The 19,877-nt window shown below is 45.9% G+C and overlaps 1 protein-coding gene and 1 long non-coding RNA gene across 2 annotated transcripts in view; one reads left to right on the top strand and one right to left on the bottom strand.

Moving 5' to 3' along the window:
* TBXAS1 (thromboxane A synthase 1) overlaps positions 1-19,877 on the top strand; it is a 165,272-nt gene that overhangs the window by 52,239 nt on the left and 93,156 nt on the right. The window contains exons 3-4 of the mRNA XM_082693906.1: positions 109-202; positions 2,808-2,860. Of these exons, the coding sequence (XP_082550032.1) occupies positions 109-202; positions 2,808-2,860 (147 nt within the window). The remainder of the gene's footprint in view (positions 1-108; positions 203-2,807; positions 2,861-19,877) is intronic.
* LOC309845683 overlaps positions 1-19,877 on the bottom strand; it is a 170,185-nt gene that overhangs the window by 78,351 nt on the left and 71,957 nt on the right. The window lies entirely within an intron of this gene.

Here is a 19,877-nt window from a genome sequence, read left to right as displayed (position 1 = left end):
CCTTCCACTCTACCTTGAGGAGAACTCACTAATTCTGTTTCCCAACAGAGTCAACATATGAATGAAAACTTCAATTTCTTGGTTTTTAAGATTTGCTTTTCCCCTCAGGTATTCCACATCAGCGTTTTCAAGACTGGAGAAGCTGGGCATCAGACATCCCAAGCCATCTCCTTTTATTGGAAATTTGACATTTTTCCGCCAGGTAAGGGCAGCCTTCCATTGTCTTCCAGCATAAGATATGCTGGGCCCAGGGCAGCTTCTCCCATGGAGCACTGCGTCCATCTAGGTCACCCACACCTGGGTGGTCTATATGTGAAGGCACTGTGTGATGAGCCTTCTCCTCCTTGAATGAAGTCTCACATGACGACAATGTTCCATTGATTATCACTCATCAACATGTGTTGAATCCTGCCATCTGTCCATTCCTCCATTTACCCCAAATCCAACTGACTGAGTATCTAAATGTGCCAGGCCCTAGGATGTGGAAGAAGTAGAGAGATTACTTATGCCCTTAAGCGTGCGCATGAAATCATGGTGTTCAGCACTAGACGGGATGTACCCTAGTGCTGGATTAGGTGAGAGAGATGGTAGCTGTGGTGTCCTTCAAAAGAGAGGAAGATCTGTCAGGGCTAGAATCACCCTGGAGGACTTCCTGGAGATGGAGGTCTGGCAGGAGCAATAAACACAAGGGCAAGAATGCAATACCAGGTGAGGAACAATAATATGTGTGTTTGGACTTAAATGAGAAATAGGGCACAGCTTGATGAGTAGCCTGGATTGACTAGAAGCCAAAGATGGGGGAGTGACAACCTGGGTGGCTGGCATTCTAGAAAGGCCTGTGTACTATCACTTGTGAGCAGGAGAGGGACCCTAAAGTGGAAAGTCATGCTGCAGGGGAGAAAACTTAGTTTAAAAAGTCTACGTGACGTGGTAAGGGCTTGGCTCAGGTGGTGAGGGTGAAAGAGAAGGATATTGGGGGCAAAGTTAGTAACTCCTAGGATGAATTCAGTGTAGAGAATTCAAGGCAAATAAGCCAAAGCGTCTCTAAGTGTTGAGCCAGGTTCACAGGGAGAATGGCCATGAGTTGACAGAAACAGAAGGTCTGGAGGGCAGCTGGTCTGGGGAGATACCTTTGATTGGCCGGAAAGACATGCAAGTGGAAAGGTCCTGTAGGCATTTGTAGATGGAGACCCAAGATACTATCTTCTAAGAATATTTTTGTTTCCCTTCACTGGGTTTTCTCAGAAGCCAGATGGTTTAATCTGCGAACTCATGGTGGTGCTACCACCAGACCCTGCATCAGGAGCCGACAGATCCCATGTGTGAAGAACCGCTGAGCTGAACAGAGACAGGAAGGGCTAACTGGGCCAATCCTGGTCATATCTATTCGATGTCGTTCTAGGATTTCCCCACCACCCGCCTCAGAAAGGCTGGCCCTCAGCACCGCACAGATAACAGCATTCGCTATTTCTGTCCTTTTCCCTCTTCCTCGGTTTCTTTTCCTTTCTGTCTCTTTTCTCTGTCTGACATTCTCATTCCTCTTTATTGTTGCTGTTGCTCTCTTCCTAGTGTTTTAAATACCTTCTCCCCACCTCTGTCTCAGGGCTGGCGCGCTCACAACGCTAAACCCACAAACAGCGACCTCATTAAGGCTTCCGGTGAGTCCTTGAAGCAAGTGTGAAGAAATTTCTAAGTGTCAAAAGAGAACAACACGCTGGAGAGGAAATTCAAAATAAATAGATTTCACATATTTCTGGGAGGAGGGAATGATCAGTTGTATTCAGTTGAGTAATTTAGTACTAACATTCTGAGGAAAAATAGTAGAACTGTCGATACGAAGAGAACACTGTGCTCCTGCCTCTGGTAATTTCCACATATGCTCCTTTTCAGCTCGTCATCCTTGTATGTACAAACCTTGCCAAGATCCTTCTAGAACATAGTAATTTCAGCGACTATTTTTATATTCATAGAAGCTTTCCTTGATGTATGGCAAGCTTAGACTGTGCAAGTGGATGTATTAAGGATGGGATGTATTTCCATTAAGGACATCCACGTCTTCTACCCGCCACCTCCCAACTGTCTCCTCTCCCCCACGCCTCAGTTGTGTCTCCTTTATACTGCATTCCCATGACACAGGGATCTAGCAATCTCCAGACCTTGACCCCTACAGTTCCTCCGTCTATATTTGCACACAAACCCCATCCCCACTACATGACCCCAACCCTGCAGCACAGTGGGTGTGGCATTTTCTGACATCTGTCTCCAGGTATACTTGTTTCCCATGACAAAATGTGTCTAATGTTTTGTCCCATGTGAAGCTACTCTAAGGTTCTTATGTTCTGACTCCATTGATTTTAGTCAAAAATTTCACTTGGATCATGATATTCAGAATTTGTGATAATTCGGATAGATTCAGCAGGCGTTGACACACATAGTGGCTGTCAAAGGGGGCTTTGCCAAAATTAATAATAATATAAACCACACTGCAGAGGGGAATGTTAACATAGTTGAGAAAGCAAACAGTTTTCAAATATTTTAGCAGCAATTCCACGCAAATACTTTAAGTAGAGATGATCTCCTTCCATCCATTAAACCAGAGTTGACCGAGATTTTTCCTTGGCAATACGTTTTTTAAAGCTATTTGTTTATTCTAATACTTCAAAGTACTTGAAAGCAATAGAACTTGAATTATTTTTTTATTGTTTATGTAATTGTGTTCTCACGGTTCTGGACTTTTTCCTGAATAAATTTGAATACTTGAAATACTGTTGAATCTTATTCTTACGATAGTGATGTGTTTTCTGCAGGGTTTCTGGGAAAGCCAGATGGAGCTCAGAAAGCTATACGGACCTCTGTGTGGGTAAGAGGGAACTCCACTTTTCTACCATTTATCTTGATTTCTGCATGTTCTGATAAGGAAGTAATAACCAGAATGGGGATGTTGCGTGCGTTTCGGTCTTTCGAGGACCCACAAAGCCAGGGCCTAACTGTACAGATGAGGCTCCTGGAGGAGGCCCCAGTGTTGCCCAAGGGGGCCCCATGCTAGGCTGAAAGAACACCATTTCCCAGCCTTTAAGACCCTGACCAGTTAGGTCAGACCCTGGGTGCCTTGACCATCTCGCACTACTGCTGCAATTGGACACAGGGGCCCTCCATGCCTCACTTTAGTTTGCCTTGAGAATCCATGACTGGTCTTTTCTCATGAACTTACCAAAACCTAACTTGGATCCATTTGGTTCAATTCTGTGAGTAAAATATGCCGTCAGCTGCATGACCATATAACCTGCCATCCAATACAGTACACTGTGCTGGCCATGAAAGGGGGCGATATTAATAATTATCCCAGGCCAACAGTGGACATGATGACTGTCCAGGATATACTGGGACATCTGGTCACCCTAGTCCTCTGCCATGTAAAGTACTAGAGCCCTCTTTTTTTCTTGAATTTTCCCTTGTTATGTCTCAGATAATGCTCCTTCTTTAAAAAAAAAAAATGAAATTCCAGAATCTGGTGAACAAACATATGTTAAAACCAATTATTTTATTCAAGATTTGACAGATTTGAGTCATATTCTCAACGTGCGTCTTTCAACACTGGAGTCCTAATCATTTTTAGTCTGTTTCTGTACCGCTCCTCCTCAGCCATGGGGTGATTATTAGCAGCTTTTTTCCAGACCTCCAGGTCTGTGACCACTGTGTTAGGTGCAGTAAACTTCCGTTGTGTTCCTAATGTACACGCTAATGGGGTCCACTGGTTTGGGAACCCTTCTATCCATAAGATCCGTGATGCTTCTTCTCCCAGTGACGATTTTCAAAAGACTGACTTGTATTTTATGGAAAAGGCCCTACCTGGGAGTTATGGCTGGGTAAAGTTTTGGCCAAGTTGTTGGCCAAAGTTTTGGCCAAGTTGTTCTCACTGCCCTTCAGTTTGCTATATGATCCTGCAAAAGTAATAAATTGTCATACTAGATGCTCTCTGAATTAGTTTGTTACTGCTGCAGAACAAACTGACCTAAAATACAGGGACTTAAACAATAAATTATTATTCATCACATGTCTAAGGAGTGGCTGGAATCGATTAATCTAAGCTACCCTTGGCTCAACTCAGCTGGGCTTGCTGGTGCATCTGCTGGTCCTCTGGGCAGCCAGCTCACTTAGGCTCAAGTGGGGCAACTCTGCTCTATGTATCTCTCATCCTTCTTGGAATATCAAGGAAACCAGGAAAGGCTCTTCTCAAGGTGAAGGCACATATTCAAGAGAGCATACCTAAGAGCACAAGAAAATTTTAAGTTTCTGCTGCATCATGTCTGATAACATCCTATTGGCCAAACCAAGTTCTATGGCCACTCAAAGTCAGGGCAGGAAGCACACTCTGCCCGCAGTGAGGCCAAAGCAAGTCACTTGGCCAGGCCTGACACGGATGGGGCAGGGAGGTGTGTTCCTCTGATGGAAGGGCAGGGAGACGGTGCACATCTTTCAATAATAATTAACTCTATGTAATTCTCTAAGATATCCTTTAGCTTGGTCTTCAGTTTTTTCTTACTTGCATAACTTCTTGCTTTAAGTATGATAGATACTTAATAAAGGCTCAAAGGATTAACCCATTTACCTTTCTCTTACTCTTGTGCTGTTCTACTGCTTTCTCAAAGTTCTCATTCCAGTTCTCTCTTCCCAACAGTCTCAATCTGTGGTTGACTTGACACTGACCTTGGAGACCGTCCCATACATTACTGAGACATAGCAGTGACTCAGAATGACAGCAGCTTCCCTAGAATTTAGGAAAAGGCCTCTCTAAGTTTGAATTCTAGGAATCCATCCCCTGGAGTACTCTTCTGGTACAGATTTTTCAGAGTAGAGCACTTGGGTATTTTAAAATAATTTAAAAATGTCAGATGAAGAGTTTAAAGGGCACTGTATTAACTTGTGGCTGGTGTGGTGTGCATGCCTGTGTGAGAGGTGAGGGGCAAAGAGAAAGAGGGGAGGAGGGAGAGAAAATTAGTCTCTTTGACAACAGGATGTCTAATCACCTCCACCAGCCCAACTTTAACTAACTTAACACCATTTATCATTTTCATTTCAAGAAAAAGGGAATCGAAGAGACTGATTTCTGATGAGGTTGTAGAGACAGAAACTGCAGTATCATCTCCACTCTTTGTTCCCACCTCTGGTGAAAAGAGAAAATAAGAAAGGGGATGAAATAATTTCTTCCTATAGGACTGCCAACATTTTTCTCCTTTAGAGAAAAAGGTGAGCCATAAAATGCTGACTTCTTTTTAAACATGTCCACTCCTGGATTTGGAGTCAAGACGGTGATGGGGCCAAGTCCGGCCTGAGCGCTGTAATCTTGATGAGAATCGGTGTGCTCACCTTTAGAAATGAAAGGGATGGGGACCCCTGGGTGGCTCAGTTGGTTAAGCAGTTGGGAATGTCAAGGATGAACTACGTTCAGTAAAAAGCCTTTCTTTTATACAGTGATTTAGTTGAAGTTATATTAATTTTTAGATCATTTTTATTTATTTTTTAAAAGATATTTATTTATCCATTAATTATTATTTTGGGGAGAGAAAGCGCGCATGCACAAGCAGGGGGAGTGGCAGGGGGAGCGGGAGAAGCAGGCTTGCTGCCAAGCGGGGAGCCCGATGAAATGCGGGGCTCAATCCCAGGACCCTGGGATGACATCCCAAGCCAAAGACAGACGCTTAATAGACGACGGAGCCACCCAGGCACCCCTCACTACTTTTATTTATTTATTTATTTATTTTTAAAGATTTTATTTCTTTATTTGACAGAGAGAGTGAGCACAAGCAGGGGGACAGGCAGAGGGAGAGGGAGAAGCAGGCTCCCTGCAGAGCAGGGGAAACACGATATGGGACTCTATCCCGGTACTCTGGGAGCATGACCTGAGCTAAAGGCAGTGGCTTAACCAACTGAACCACTCAGGCGCCCCTACTTTTATTTTTTTAGAAAATATTACCAAGCCCAGATTGGTCCTCTTAAAAATTAAAATGATAGATCGACGCAGCATCTGACAAGGGAAGCCCCACACTGTTGATGCCATATAGAGAGGCACTGCCTTGCTGGGTGTCGGGACACTACTCCGTGCTGGGAGAAGCGCGCGCAGAGAGGACCTCCTCTCTGCTCTGGACCTGAAAGCCAAATATGGGGATCATGATGCTTTTTATCTGGTTGTTATCATAGCAACTCAGTCGGAGTCTGGGTCCCCAAACTGGAGATCGGCTCCTTATCCATCCTCCCTCCCACTCCCTGCTATGGGGAAGATACTGCTCGAGAAGCTTTCTGCCAAGAAGGGTTGACAGCATCACTGTTTATTGTCACCGCCACCACCACCGAGAACAAAATGTCTTTACCAAGTATCTAATTATGTAGCCTGCTTTGCCACGCGCTGTGCAGATAAAACTACACATGTTGTCTCTGCCTTCTTTGAACTTGAATGTAAAGCAGATGGACTGGCACGCGTACCTATCCAGTTTTTATTCACAATACTTGGTTTGAACTCTTTTGAATTGCACGGTAGGACCCCTGACAACATAATAGGAAGAAAGTGAGGCTTTACAGCTTTAGACAACCTGCCGTCAGTTAATGATTACTGGTTAGCTCCTTCGGTCTGAGTGTGAGCCCCCAGTTGGATTTGTATTCCTTCCTAAACCCTAAAAGAACAGCATCACCATAACCATCAGACACTTGTAATTGGATAGAAACAGGATGGAGATGATTTTCCTCCAATTTGTAACTGGCTTGATAATCCAGGGGATGACAAGCCTTTATTAAACTCTTCCTATTAATTACTTTTAAGTACTTACGGCACCTAAGTTTAGCTCATTTGTGACTCCTGCAGTCTCCTATCCAAAGCTTCTTTACCCTTCTCTTAGATGTCTTTTAAGGGATAGTTCTGTAGCTGTTCTTTTTAGCTCCGTCTCTATCTCTTCTTGCCCTTACTTTATTTTGACCCTTGATTTCTAGTATAAACTTTACTCCCTCTTGTTGAATTTGATTCTCGTGCTTCTTGGCCTCCATCCTTCTCCACCCGTCTGTTTCATTACTGCCCCCTCATTCCTATATCCCTTTAACAAGCCAGATTTGTACAGTGATCTCACATACCCTCCTTGGAATAGTATGTTGTAAGTAGGTAAGCATGCATATTGTACACAATTCATAAAGTACAAACAAGTATTCAGCAGAAAGTGAAACTGACGCCATTCTTGGACCCTTAGCCACTCTTTCCCGGAAGAAACCTCTGCTATCAATTTCCTAACAGTCAGATGGATAATATATGCTAGATGCTGTTCTTTATCTTGCCTTGTTCATTAATGATATTTGTGAAATTGTCCCATTTCAGTACATTCATTCTTGTTAATAGCTATTCTCTTTTTTAAGATTTTATTTATTTATTTGACAGAGAAAGAGATAGTGAGAACAGGAACACAAGCAGGGGGAGAAGGAGAAGCAGGCTTCCTGCTGAGCTGGGAGCCCCATGTGAGGCTCGAACCCAGGATTCTGGGATCATGACCTGAGCCGAAGGCAGACATTTAATGACTGAATCACCCAGGTGCCCCATAACTGCTATTCTGTTTTTTAAGGATTCCATTGTATGGATGTATCTGAATTCTAAAATTAAGTTTTCAATTGATGAACATATTTTGTTCTCATAAATAATATAGCAGTGAATATTCTTGTATATACATCATTGCTACCTTATGTAAGTATGTCGGTAGGATAAATTCCTAAAACAAATTATTAGGTCAAAGATTATCTACACTTCTAATTTTATTTTAAATGGCTCTGTCTAGGAGTTATATCAATAGACATTCTCATAAATATGTATATGAGAGCACCTGGTTCTCTCACGTGATTGCCATTAACATGTGGTGGTCATCATTTTAAGTCTTTAGCACTTGATGGTAGTTTTGATTTGCACTTTTCTAATGATGAACAAGCTTGGATATCTTTCATATGTTTAAAATCCATTTTCTTTGTTTATGTTTAAAAGCATTTTTTTCCTGAAAACTCCTCTGCCACTTTTCTATTGGATTAGTGATCTTTTCCCAATTTCCCAATTAGTTGTAGAAGCTCTTCACATATTAAAGAAAATAGCCCTTTACATCTAACATACATTGCAAATATTTTCTCCTATATATTGTTTAACTTCATTTATTGTGGTTTTTTTTTTTCCAATCAGAAAACATTTGGTTTTTTAATGGTTGAATTCAATCAATTTTAATGGTCTCTACATTTTGGATCTTACTCAAAAAATATATGCTTTTAATTTCCAGTTTTCTGGTGTTTTTTATTTCATCTAAAAAATTTCAATATTTAATACCTTGAGAATCTACTTGAGAGTAAGGGTAGGAGGAGGCATTCACTCTTACTTTTTTCAGATGGTAGTGTTCCATCTGGAAAGTCATCCTTTTCCAACTGAATATCACTGTTATCATTTACTAGTGCCCATATCTACATATTTCTGACTTCTGTGCACTAATCCCTTTCCTAATTCCATGTCAGCGCTCCACCAAATAATCTCATGTGGATATCATGAACGCAGTACCTTCTGGTACCTACCAGCAGTAGAATGTTCTCAGAACATCTTTGCAAGCCTCAAAATCTGAAGCAATCTCTCAGGGATCCTTGAGTCCCCAAATTGAAAAAAAAGAAAATCAATTTAGCAAACAAATAAGGCTTTGGTAGAAAAGACCTGGCACTCAGACACAAGGTTCATGCCCATGGGAGGTAGAGGTGTCTCATATGCTTCCAACTTGGAGGTTTTTAGCACCGTTTTTATTTAATTAGCCAGCACCCATGAACTAACAGCACCTTGTCACCAGGCAGTGAGGAAGTTGAGAACTTTGGGATGCATATGGGAAAGCAACGAAAACAGGAAGGTCATTTCAATGCTTTTTCAGGAGAGCCAGCACTTCGAACAGAGTAGGGTCTGGAACATTCGCACGTGAGAGCTCCAAGCCAGTGAGCTCACGTGCTAGACACGTGCAGCAGCAGGATGGCGCTGAGATGGGTTGGCTTAAATGCAGGCAGATGGCTGTTGTCATCAACGTGCAGGACGTTTGCTGGCCGACCTGAAAAGACCTAGAACTCTGGGAATGAAAGGGCTCCGAAGGACTCAGTCTGCTACAGCCCTGTGTCCCCTGGTTGTTCTCTAAGACAATACAAGACGCTTGAACACAGGGGACTTGAAAACGTGGCAGAGTATGGCGTGGGCTGGAACCCATGGCTGCTTTGTTCAAGAAAATAGAAGTGTTCAGACTCACACCTGGGCAACTTATAGGGGGCGGAGGGGGCAATATTTGGGTCTCCTGACTTGGTAAAAGTTGAGTCTTTGAAGAAAGTGTGGAAAACAAAGCTTAGGATCACCATCTTCAAGTGATGTGAGTCTGAAACCAAAATTAATATGAGACCTGGTGGTCTGCATGCCATAATTATTGAGAATCAGTCTGTGAGTTAAATACCTGTATTCTCGCAGGTCAAAAGAGATCAGTTGCTAACACTCAACTTGCAAGGGCCCATTTTTTAATGAATAATTACCCTGGTGTTGCATTTTAGGGTGGGGTGCATTTTTTTTTTATAAAAATGAATATAATTGGCTGATTTTTTTTTCTTAGGAGGGCTTTAAGAGAAGGAAGAAAGTTGTCAGCAGGAAAATACATGATAATTACCACCCACTGAAGCATGTAGCCTAATAGGTAGAATTATCAAAGGAACAGTTGTCCTAAGATAAATAGGCAATCTAGACCCAAAAGGACAGGAAGATTCTATTAGCATCCCACTTCTCTTGAATGAGGTTGCTTTTCACCTCTCCTATCCCTATCACAGTCTCTTGTTACACCTGAGTTACTATAAGGCTTCCTTATGACTTAAGAGTACTCTTTTTCCCTAGTCTTCATCCAAAGACCCTTCTGATGTTTACTGATTTTTTCTGGACTTCGAGTCTCTTCTTTAACACACCATTTCTCACCACTTCCCTTCCCCCATTCTCATTCTATGACAACCCATCGGTGGGGGTTACTGCGCAGTTCAATGACTCCTACTGTCCAGGTCTTTCGGACCCACACTCCTAAAAATCAGGAGCCTGTATGAATTCCCCTTTCTTGGATAGAAAAACATCAAACAGAGCATGCCAACTTACAGGAGAAAACTGGGGTTCACATTCCAGCTCCAGCTCCCCTATCTGCCCCCTTGTTACCTTGATGGATTTAAGCCAATCTCTTCCCCTCTCGAAGCCCCAGATTTCTCAAAATAAAATGAGGGATATGGACTCTATCAGTGACTTCGACACTTGAATTATGAGCCTTGGTGAATAATAACATTTTGCATGGTGATCCAGGACACGCACACTTGAAATAAAAGTCTTACAAAAGAACATCTTACTACTGGAAGATCCACATTGACCTATTCTATTATTTCCTGGAAAACAAAACAAAACAAAACAAAAAATACAAGTTCGTCACGGCTCACTGAATCGGTTTCATAACCACTAGTAAGTCAAGATGAGCAATTCGAAAACCAAAGGGCCAGATGATACCTGAAACCCTTGGCAGCTCTAAACGAGGGAGCTGCAAACCAATGGCTCGACTCCAACAGTCATCACTGAAAATGTGATAAGCCCCTGTTTTTATGGTGGTTTCGGACTATGAGACCCCTGGACAAAATCAGTGGCTGAAATAGAATATAAGCTGAAACCGTCCCTCCGCGGGGGGGTGGGGGGAGGGCATCCTGCTCCTCACTCAGCACTTGCTGCCCAAGAATACCTTGCTGTTGCTTCTTTAAAATCACAAGTTCAGGCATTATGACAATTACTGCCCAGGCTTAACCCAGAATCTTTCAAGCGAAAAAGTGTTAACAGAATATATGGGCTGGCAATTTAAAACATCTGTCGGCACTATTTTTGCACTGAGGGTCAATATCTAAGTAGTTCATGGGAAAACTCTGTCTTGGTGAGGTATGGCTATCATTGTGTGCTTCCAAGGGATGGGGCAGCAGAGGGAATGACCCAGACATTCACTGGGGTGGCCAGGTACGGAAAACTGACCAGGCTGGGGTTGCTGATGGAGGAGGTTCCAGCCAATGAGCAAAGCACAGTGTTTAAAGGGTTAAGAAATTGGCAGCTCCCCATTCCAGCAAACATGGCCATTGTGAACAGTCCAGGAGAAGGGTGCCCAAAGAGGAGGTCAGTTGGACAAGAATCAGGCATCCAGAAAAGCAGAAATCAGGAAGACCTGTCAGTGGACATGAGGCCCCAACAACGGGGTGCCGGGTCCTGAGATGGGCCTCTGGGAGGAGGAAAGCAGGGCATCAGCGGGGGAGAGGCCTGAGGACACACACAGGGGCTCACACACAGGTGCTCAGTCCTCAGACTGGGAGCAGAATGTGAGGTCCAGGATGCAGAAACCAGACCCAGTCCCTGCTGCCAGCTGGGGACAAGAGACCCATCCTGGGGGCAGCAGATCAAGGTTGAGGACGGGATGTCTGGGGTTGTTCCACATCTGGGGAGGGGCTGGGACTGCAGGTGGGGGACAAGCACTTGGCTGGGAAGAGTGCAGGGCTCAGAGGCAGGGAAAAGTCAGCCTCAGATTTTCAGTTTTACACTCCTTCATGTGCGTTCCCCAAATCTACCAGCATAGCGGGTTCAAGACGGAAGAGAGCTCACCCTTCATCAGTGACAACCACATAACGGCATCAGTGACTTCTTTATCCCTCAGGTGACAGCCCTGTACCAGTGTGCCCCCGAACAGTAGAACATCTCAAATTAAAACTGCATGAAAGCTCTATTTCCAACTAATATTTTCAAATAATAAATTCCATATTTAATTGAATTGTACCTGCAACAAATCCAAGTTGTTCAACCCAAAATGCAAAATAGAATTATGTAACCTAGTCATGAATCACTGTGGCATTTGCCAAGGCATTCTCCCATCTGGAAGCAGGTCCAGATAACACATGGCGTTAGCAGACATCTTCTGTCGAGAACTCTTCTGCACAGATACTCTCAAAATTTGCACACGCTTACCCAATTCTTATGGCTCTCAACCCTAATTAATTGAGAATGCAAATAGCATCCCTATTCTGTCCAAAAATAAGAATGACACACTATGTTTGATTTCACGATGTAAAAAAAAAAAAGTCATTTCTAAATTCAAAGGAGCAAATTTCCGAATTCACACAGAGCTTCAAGTTCTTCTTTGTCCCAATTTTGGGAGCAGAGAAACTTTTTTCAAGTTCCTGGAGCCCTTGAATGATTTAAAAAAAAAAAAAAGGGCGAACAGTTTTGAATCTTGCTACATAGGGCAGAAGGCAAAGGCATCTAAATCACTACAATGACTCCTACTACACTACAATGACTCCTAAATCACTACACCAAATTAACTCTGGATATATACAACTTTCAAACAAACAAATCACGTATCGTCTCACACGTTTGAAATTCTACTAGGTTTTGGGAATGATCAAATTTTATCTTTAAAATGGACCATTTAGGGGTGCCTGGGTGGCTCTGTTGGTTAAGAATCTTCCTTAGGTTCAGGTCATGATTCCAGAGTCCCAGGATCGAGCCCCACCTCAGGCTCCCTGCTCAGCGGGGTGTCTGCTCTCTCTCTGCCTCAACCCCTCCCTTCTGCTTGTGCTCTCTCTCTCAAATAAATAAAACCTCTTAAAAAATAATAAAATGGACCACATGGGGCCCCTGGGTGGCATGGTCCATTAAGCGACCAACTCCTGGTTTCAGCTCAGGTCATGATCTCATGTGGTGGGATTGGGCCCCATGCCAGGCTCCACGTTTGGCATGGTTGAGGGGAGCAGGGATTGCTTAAAGATTTTTCTCCCCTTCCCCCACTCCCATGCTCTCTTTCTCTCTCTCTAGATAAATAAATAAAGTCTTTATTAAGAAAAAATAAAATGGACCATATTCTCCTTTCCTCCTCAAGACCCCTAAATCTTTTAGAGTTTGGGTCTTTTACTATGTATTGCAATTATTCCTGGTCTGTCTTAAGTGGGAGACTTCTGCCGCTGGGCACACAAAGTAATTCCTAGCAAGGGGCGGCCAGGTTTTAGGATGCCTGCATGCCTGGAGCATGATCATACGTAGCAACTTAATTACTAAAATTAAGTTCCTTGATTATTGTTCTTATCTCAAGACCATGCTTCTCACAACTTCTCCCCCATCACACCCCCAGACTGTAAGAATTTTGCAACCTACTATATGAAATTTCCTACTCCGAGTGAGGCTCACAGTATACTGGCGTATTGACAAAGGCCTGACTCTGACTCGTTGCCCAGGCTCCCCACATGAACCACTAAGGAGGCACCGTGAGCAAATGATGCTATCTTTGTCCCTGTTTCAAGAGGAAATTATAACCTCTGCCCTGGGCCTTTGGCTGGTGGATGGCCCGTCGCCACGTGGTAGGTGGACGTGGTGAGTGTGGTCTTTTGTTGTGTTCCAACACCCACCAGCACCGCCTGGTACTCCTCAGGCTACAGGGGAAGTGGGCATCTGGTTATTGATCATGGTCACTGCCCTTCCCAACAGGACCCCTTGGGAAGGAAACCCACGTCCCATCAGGGTCATCTCCTCCATCTTCTCCAACGCTAATGCAGTGCTCGCTGGGTATGAACCTCCAGAGAGGCCACTGTTGAGTGGCCACTTTCCTTTGAGACGTGTCTGTAACTCTCCAAGTTCTCTTCTCAGATTCACCGCCAGACTACAGCTTGTCCCTTGTGACTCACGTGGCTACTCGATCCTTCCGAAGGACTCCAGCCTAAAGATTCTTAACGGCTTCCCTGAAGTTTTAGATGTCTCTGCTAGAGTCTGGGTCCCTCAGACCATTTTAGTTCTTTGTTCTCCTTAGCCCAGGATCCCACTAGGATGTGGTCTCCTGAATGGACACTTAACATCCGGAGTCCTGCCCACCCCCATATCTATACTTGTTAACGAACAACAGGCTTCAGTGTCCGAGACCCCACAACCGACACCCACAGAATTAAGATTTCATCGTAATAGATGGAATGGGCTTTTGTGCCTCCGGACCGCGTGGCTGTGGGATTAGTGGGTCCCCGACTCCTGGTCTGACCCAGGTGTTGAGGTCGGCATGCATGGAGGACATTTGACTGGAGGGCTCTTCTTTTGTGGTAAAATACAATGTCAAATTTACCATCTTAATCCTTTTTAAGTGTGCAATTCTGGGGCATTAAGTACATTGAGACTTCTGGGTAACCATACCACCACCCATCTCCAGGACGCTTCTCCTCTGGAAAAAAAACAAACTTTGTACCCATGAAACAAAGCCTCCCCCGACCTCCTTCCTGTAGCCTCTGGCAACCACCATTCTGCTTTCTGGCTTTATGATTTCAACTGTTCCAGGAACCTCAAAGAAGCAGAATGATCCCACAGTTGTCCTTTTGTGACGGACTAATTTCACTGAGCATAATGGCCTCAGGGTCACCCCACGTTGTAGCAGGTGTCAGAATTTCCTTTCTTTTTAGGGCTGAATGATATTTTAAGTATAAACCATGTTTTGTTTATCCATTCATCCGTCTGTGGACCCTTGGGCTGTTCCCACCTTTGGGCTATTGTGCACTGCGTGGCTATGAACGTGGGTGTGCGAGTAGCAATTCGAGATCTCACTTCCAGTTCTCGCATGGAGAGATCCAAAGCAGAAACACTGGACCATGTGGTAATTCTCTTTTTCATTTTTGAGGCGATGCCCTACTGTTTTCCGTACTGACTGCACCATTTTACATGTGGACAACATTCTGTCCCAATGCTTTACTATTCCCTTTGACCGTGGCTATGTGGCCGTTACTTTTTGCCTCCCAACCTTGAGAGTGAACCCCAGGAGAAATGTAAACTTCCCCATGTGCTCTGGAACCCAACTGGTCAGTGTGAGCCACACATTTCTAACTGGAATGCGTGGCCCCAGTCATCTTGCCCCAGCTTCCTGTTGACTATAAGCCAGCGGGCACATTCTTTACCAGACTAGCCCTGTTATCAACAAATGCCTGAGCTGCACCATCAATTTAGTTCGTTTTAATAAATTCCCAGTAGTCCCCCTCCCGGAGCCCCTTCTCTTCTTATCTCACTCTCTGCCAAACCCTTCACAATTTATGTGTTTACTTTTCGGTTCTGCTTTCAGCCCCTCCAAGCTTCCTCCTTCTCGCCAGGTCACTGTAGCCTTTGTGTCTCACATAAATTTAGTCCTCAGTGTCTGGGACTCCTGCTGACGTCCACTCACTTGTTCACGAGGCCACGTCTCCTCTCCTGGGCACTGGCCCTTCCCTATCTGGACTTCACACCTCAAGGAACTTTTTAAGATCATGGCCTTGCTTTGTGACGATTTGCTGGAGGAGGCACGTGGAAGTCCCCCTCGGTCCTTGCGACCTCTGCACAGAGTGTGCGCTCACTGAGAGGGGCCGAAGGCCTTCACATCGGGTCCCGTGAAGGAGAGATGGTGTGCCCGGGTGCATAAGCTCGGGAGGAAGTTATGGGGTTTTGGCTGAGATGGAGAAAGGGAGTGAGTACAGGCCAAGGGTGTGCTAGGCCAATGTGATCTTTGGGACAGTGACAGAGAGCATGACCTTGGCAGTGTGGGAGAGGAGACAGACCAAAGCCATGGTGCTAAGGAAGTGGGTTCCTGGGAGGAAGTAGGTGCTCGGGGTCATGGTGGGGGAGGAAAGGGATGGAATTTATAAACAAACAAACAATCCTTCTAATGGCCCTAGTGAATGATGACAGTGATTTGGCTCATCAGAAATACAAGGTCTAAACGCGAGGGAGAACTTTATCCAGGAAACATCCTGTAGCAGCAGAAGTGAACGACGGACTGGTCCATTCTAAGGAATAAGACACGACTGACATTCATCCCTGAATGTGGGCTTGGAGTTCTGGAGACAAAAAGGTCCTTCCCCCCATCCTGAGGAGGGGAGCAAGGCAGAGGGAAAGGCAGATCCATCTCTGCTGCGATCAGCGGGAGCTATGGATGAGATATGGGATCCCCGGTGACTTCAGGACAAAGCACCCCAGGCACGGAGCCGCATTAGGAAGGAGATGGGAGGTGTGAGTCCCAGAGTGTGCTTGCAATCTCGAGTCTCTGGCCTTCTGGAGTCTCAGCCTTCGACATCCTTCAACCATCTAACGTGCTGTTTCCCACAGAGTGTCCTTTGGACCATTTCCACGGACAATAATAATCGTTACATGGAAAATAAAAAAGGGGGCGTTCCCCCCTGGTCAAATGCGAGAAACACTGGGTTAGTCAAAGGAACACAGGTCTCTTGATCGTGGGGCTTCTCCGAACCCTTCCCGTACTGACGTGCTGGAACACCTCCAAGGGAGACGCTTAGCACGCAGGGTTTATTTGACCACAGAACCTTTTTTGTTTGTTTTCAGAATGTCTCTTGGGACTAGAATATAGAGAGCAGGCTCTGAGAGAAAACACTGATCTAACAAATAGCATTTTACTCCCAACGTATTCCCCAGGAAACACAGCCATCGGTGAGAGCTGCTCACTTCCCCACGGTGGATTATCCGTGTTGCGACCCGTAATTACTAATTACCGCCATTTCAGAATGTTCTCCCTCTGTCTGTCTCTGTCTCTGTCTCCATCTCTGTCTCTGTCTCTCTGTGCGTGTGTGTTCATTCTGAGATGCCGTGGAAAATAGGGAACACGCTGCCACGTGTTCTGCATGTGTATTTATTCCCTTGTATCCTCGTACCGTTGTCTCCCCAACAGACAACCATTCCATTGTCCTTAACTTGCATTGTTTTGGCACGCGTTCCTGCAAACTGTGTATTCGTGTGCATTAGCCTTCGCTTATCCCGATGGCTTTGTCCCCGTTCCCTGCTTTGGTTTTTTCACTGAGCGCTCTGCTTTAGGGACCCTCACGTCACGGGGCTCCCACAGAGAGTGGGGCTCCACTCTTCCTGCCCATCCCTGTCCCCACTCCTCAGTGTGTGTGTGGGGGGGGGGAGGGAGACACGCCATGGCCTCCAGCAAACAGCGCTCCCATGGACCTCCTTTTATGCTTTATGGACTTGTGTGCGCAGGCTACGGGCATGTATCTTGCTTTCATGACTCTAAGAGACATGTACCTTTGTTCCCTGGGGCTGCTTACGGAGTAAGTACCAGTTGGTAACTGTTTTCTGGTCTTCTATTTGAGTCTTGTCCCTTTAGGATAGTATCCCCTGTGACCACCCCAACAACCCTGGGGGTTTTGGTTGAGCTGATTTAATTATCCTCCACTTATATGGAAACACACGACAAAAATAGTACATGGTTAGCAAGAGCTGAGTGCAGGGCTGCGCAGGTTCTCTCTCTCTCTCTTTTTTTTTTTTTTAATTTAAGTAGGCTCCCTGCCCAACATGGGGCTTGAACTCAGAACCCTGAGATTAAGAGCAGCGTGCTCCATGGACTGAGTCAGCCAGATGTCCCTGGTTCTCCTAGTTCCAAGCCTTTTCTGTTCCACAGTCCCCTAGTGTTGTTCCTCGGATGTTCCCAACACTCCCATCTTAGGACATCAGACCCAATGACAAGTCACTTCATTACTTGTTTCCGCGCAGCTCTCAGAATGCACGCTCTGTGTGGACGCGCAGTCTGTCTCCCGTGCGGGGCTATTCCCAGAGCCCACGACGGTGCCCGACACGTGGGCTCAGGAAGCATCTGCTGAGTGACCAGCATGTACCTTTTGGGATAAAACCTCAACGGGTTGCTGATTGGGATAATTAGTATTATTTCCTTGGGATATAACGAAAGGAATTGGGGGAAAGGTTCTCATATTAAATCAAGGTTTGGGGCCAACAGTCTATAACCTTTCTCCATCAGTGACCATGGCCATCAGTTCAGTAGCGAGCCCGCAGAAGCACAGAAGTGATTTGCACGCGCCAGTCCAGCCTGGGATCCACGGGATAAATAGATGAGGGAGGGGCGCCGCTCTCATGACACAAGAGCGGGGCTCCCCTCTGGTCATGCATCAGGTTCTTTGGGGGCTACTAACCCATCCCCCTCCCAAGGGGCACCCTCTCCCCTAGCCTAACCCTTGGGGGTCTGCCCACGGTGCCCAAAGGAGCACTGGATTGCCAGCCAGATCTGGGTTCTGGTCTTAGCTTGGCTGTTTGCAGCCGTGGGACTAGAACAAGCGACTGAACCATTGTCCCCAACCTTCAAAAAAAAAAAAACATGCACGTGCCTGCTACCTCCCAGGTCTGCCCTGAAAATCGAAGGAACCGTGAGTGCAGCCTGCCCTGGGTGCGGTGATGATCCGTCCGCTCCTCAGGTCAGTCTCTGAAAGGTCTTACACCAGCAGGTGCCCCCAGGGAGAGCGCCAGCTCCAGGGGCCGTCCCTAGCTGGGGCTGCGGCAAGCTTCCGTCCCCCTGCTACAGGTCCTCAGGAAAGTCAGGCAGCAGTGTCTCTGGCTTTTTGTGGCTCCCAGGGAATTCCTGACCTCCCCTCCTCCTGGCCGTGGCAAGTGTCCAGGTGGTGCCCACGGGTCATCTCTCCTCTTGGGTCCTTCATTTTCCTCCAGCTATGCAATGGGGGAGGGGAGTTTGGGCTAGAAAGATCATCTTGGAGCTTCCTTGTCTCTCTAAAAACACTGTGATCCGGGCCTGCCCCCATCTCTCCCTCACTGTGCCTGAAATCCTTCTGCCACTGAACTCTCTGATCTTTGCCTGCCCAGGACTGTGGGTGCGCCATCCCGGCACTGGGGCTCCTCCCCGACCCCATTGTCTTCTTTCGAACCGACTCTCCAGCATTTGCGGAGCCTCACTATTCATATTCTGCGCCCACATGGCAGCCGGGGAGAGGAGATTTTGCTAGAGTCTCACACCAATATATGCCTTGCACGTCCTCTCTACACCCACCAGAATGCGCGCGCGCGCACACACACACACACACACAGCCCCCTCCTGTGCCCGGGAACCGACATGCCTGGGCATCACTGTGTGGGCGCAAATATTCGGGGACAGCCAAATGACTATTTTAATGTTTCTTTGTCCCTGCAGAGCCATCTAACTATTTATTTAGTAGCTTGATGCTGTTTGCATCAACAACTTTGCCTTATAGGCTGTTCTTCACGTTTATGATTCTTACTGTGAAAAAAATTGCTTGCCTAACATCTGTTCTGAATTTGTTTTTTCTTTATTTTTATTTATCTATTCCCTGTTGAATTAAATTTGCACCAAGGACAGTAACTCCAATTGGACTCTTCGGTGTCCTTCAGGATTTCTGTACACTTCAATACGTCTCTTAATTACTCTTTTTTTTTTATTGTTATGAGCGAGACATATATACCCATGCTCACACAGGCAGACTGGTTTGTGGCTTACCTCTGCCTGTCCCCCTCTGGGGAATAAGTTTTATTAACTGAATAAATTAAATGGGCGGGTATATTCAATAGAGTAGAGAGGTTTATTGTTGTAGGTTTGTTTCAGATAACTAACCGCCCCCCCCCCAACCCTGCTGCCCAGCAGTTCCCTTTTTCTGCCATAGCTCTGTTCTGGAGGAAGCGTGACGGTAGCTTGACAGAGTCACAGCTCACCAGGACTGGAAGGGCCACTTCATCTTACAGATGAAGAAGCTGAGGGTCAGGGGAGAGGCTAACTTCCTGCCCCAGAGCCAGAGACTCATGAAAGTAGAGGAAAGCTTGAACCCGCATCTCCTGGCTGCCAGCCTGGGGTTGTTCCTCCGCAGCGTGAGGCCTCCTGGTAGGACGCTGCCGTCACCCAGACACCGCACCAGGGCTGTGGACCTGGGCCCCTCAGGAGCAGGCATTGGCCTGTTTTCCATGGGTGTGGCTGACACTGCTTGGGTGAGGGACCAGCGGGAGATGGTCTGCAGGCGGGGAGGGTCACAGGCGGGCCTGG

The sequence above is a fragment of the Mustela nivalis genome (genome assembly GCF_964662115.1).
Source record: "Mustela nivalis genome assembly, chromosome: 12".
Taxonomy (NCBI): Eukaryota; Metazoa; Chordata; class Mammalia; order Carnivora; family Mustelidae; genus Mustela; species Mustela nivalis.
The sequence above is the reverse complement of the archived record's forward strand: the minus strand, read 5'-3'. Positions and strand labels throughout refer to the sequence as shown.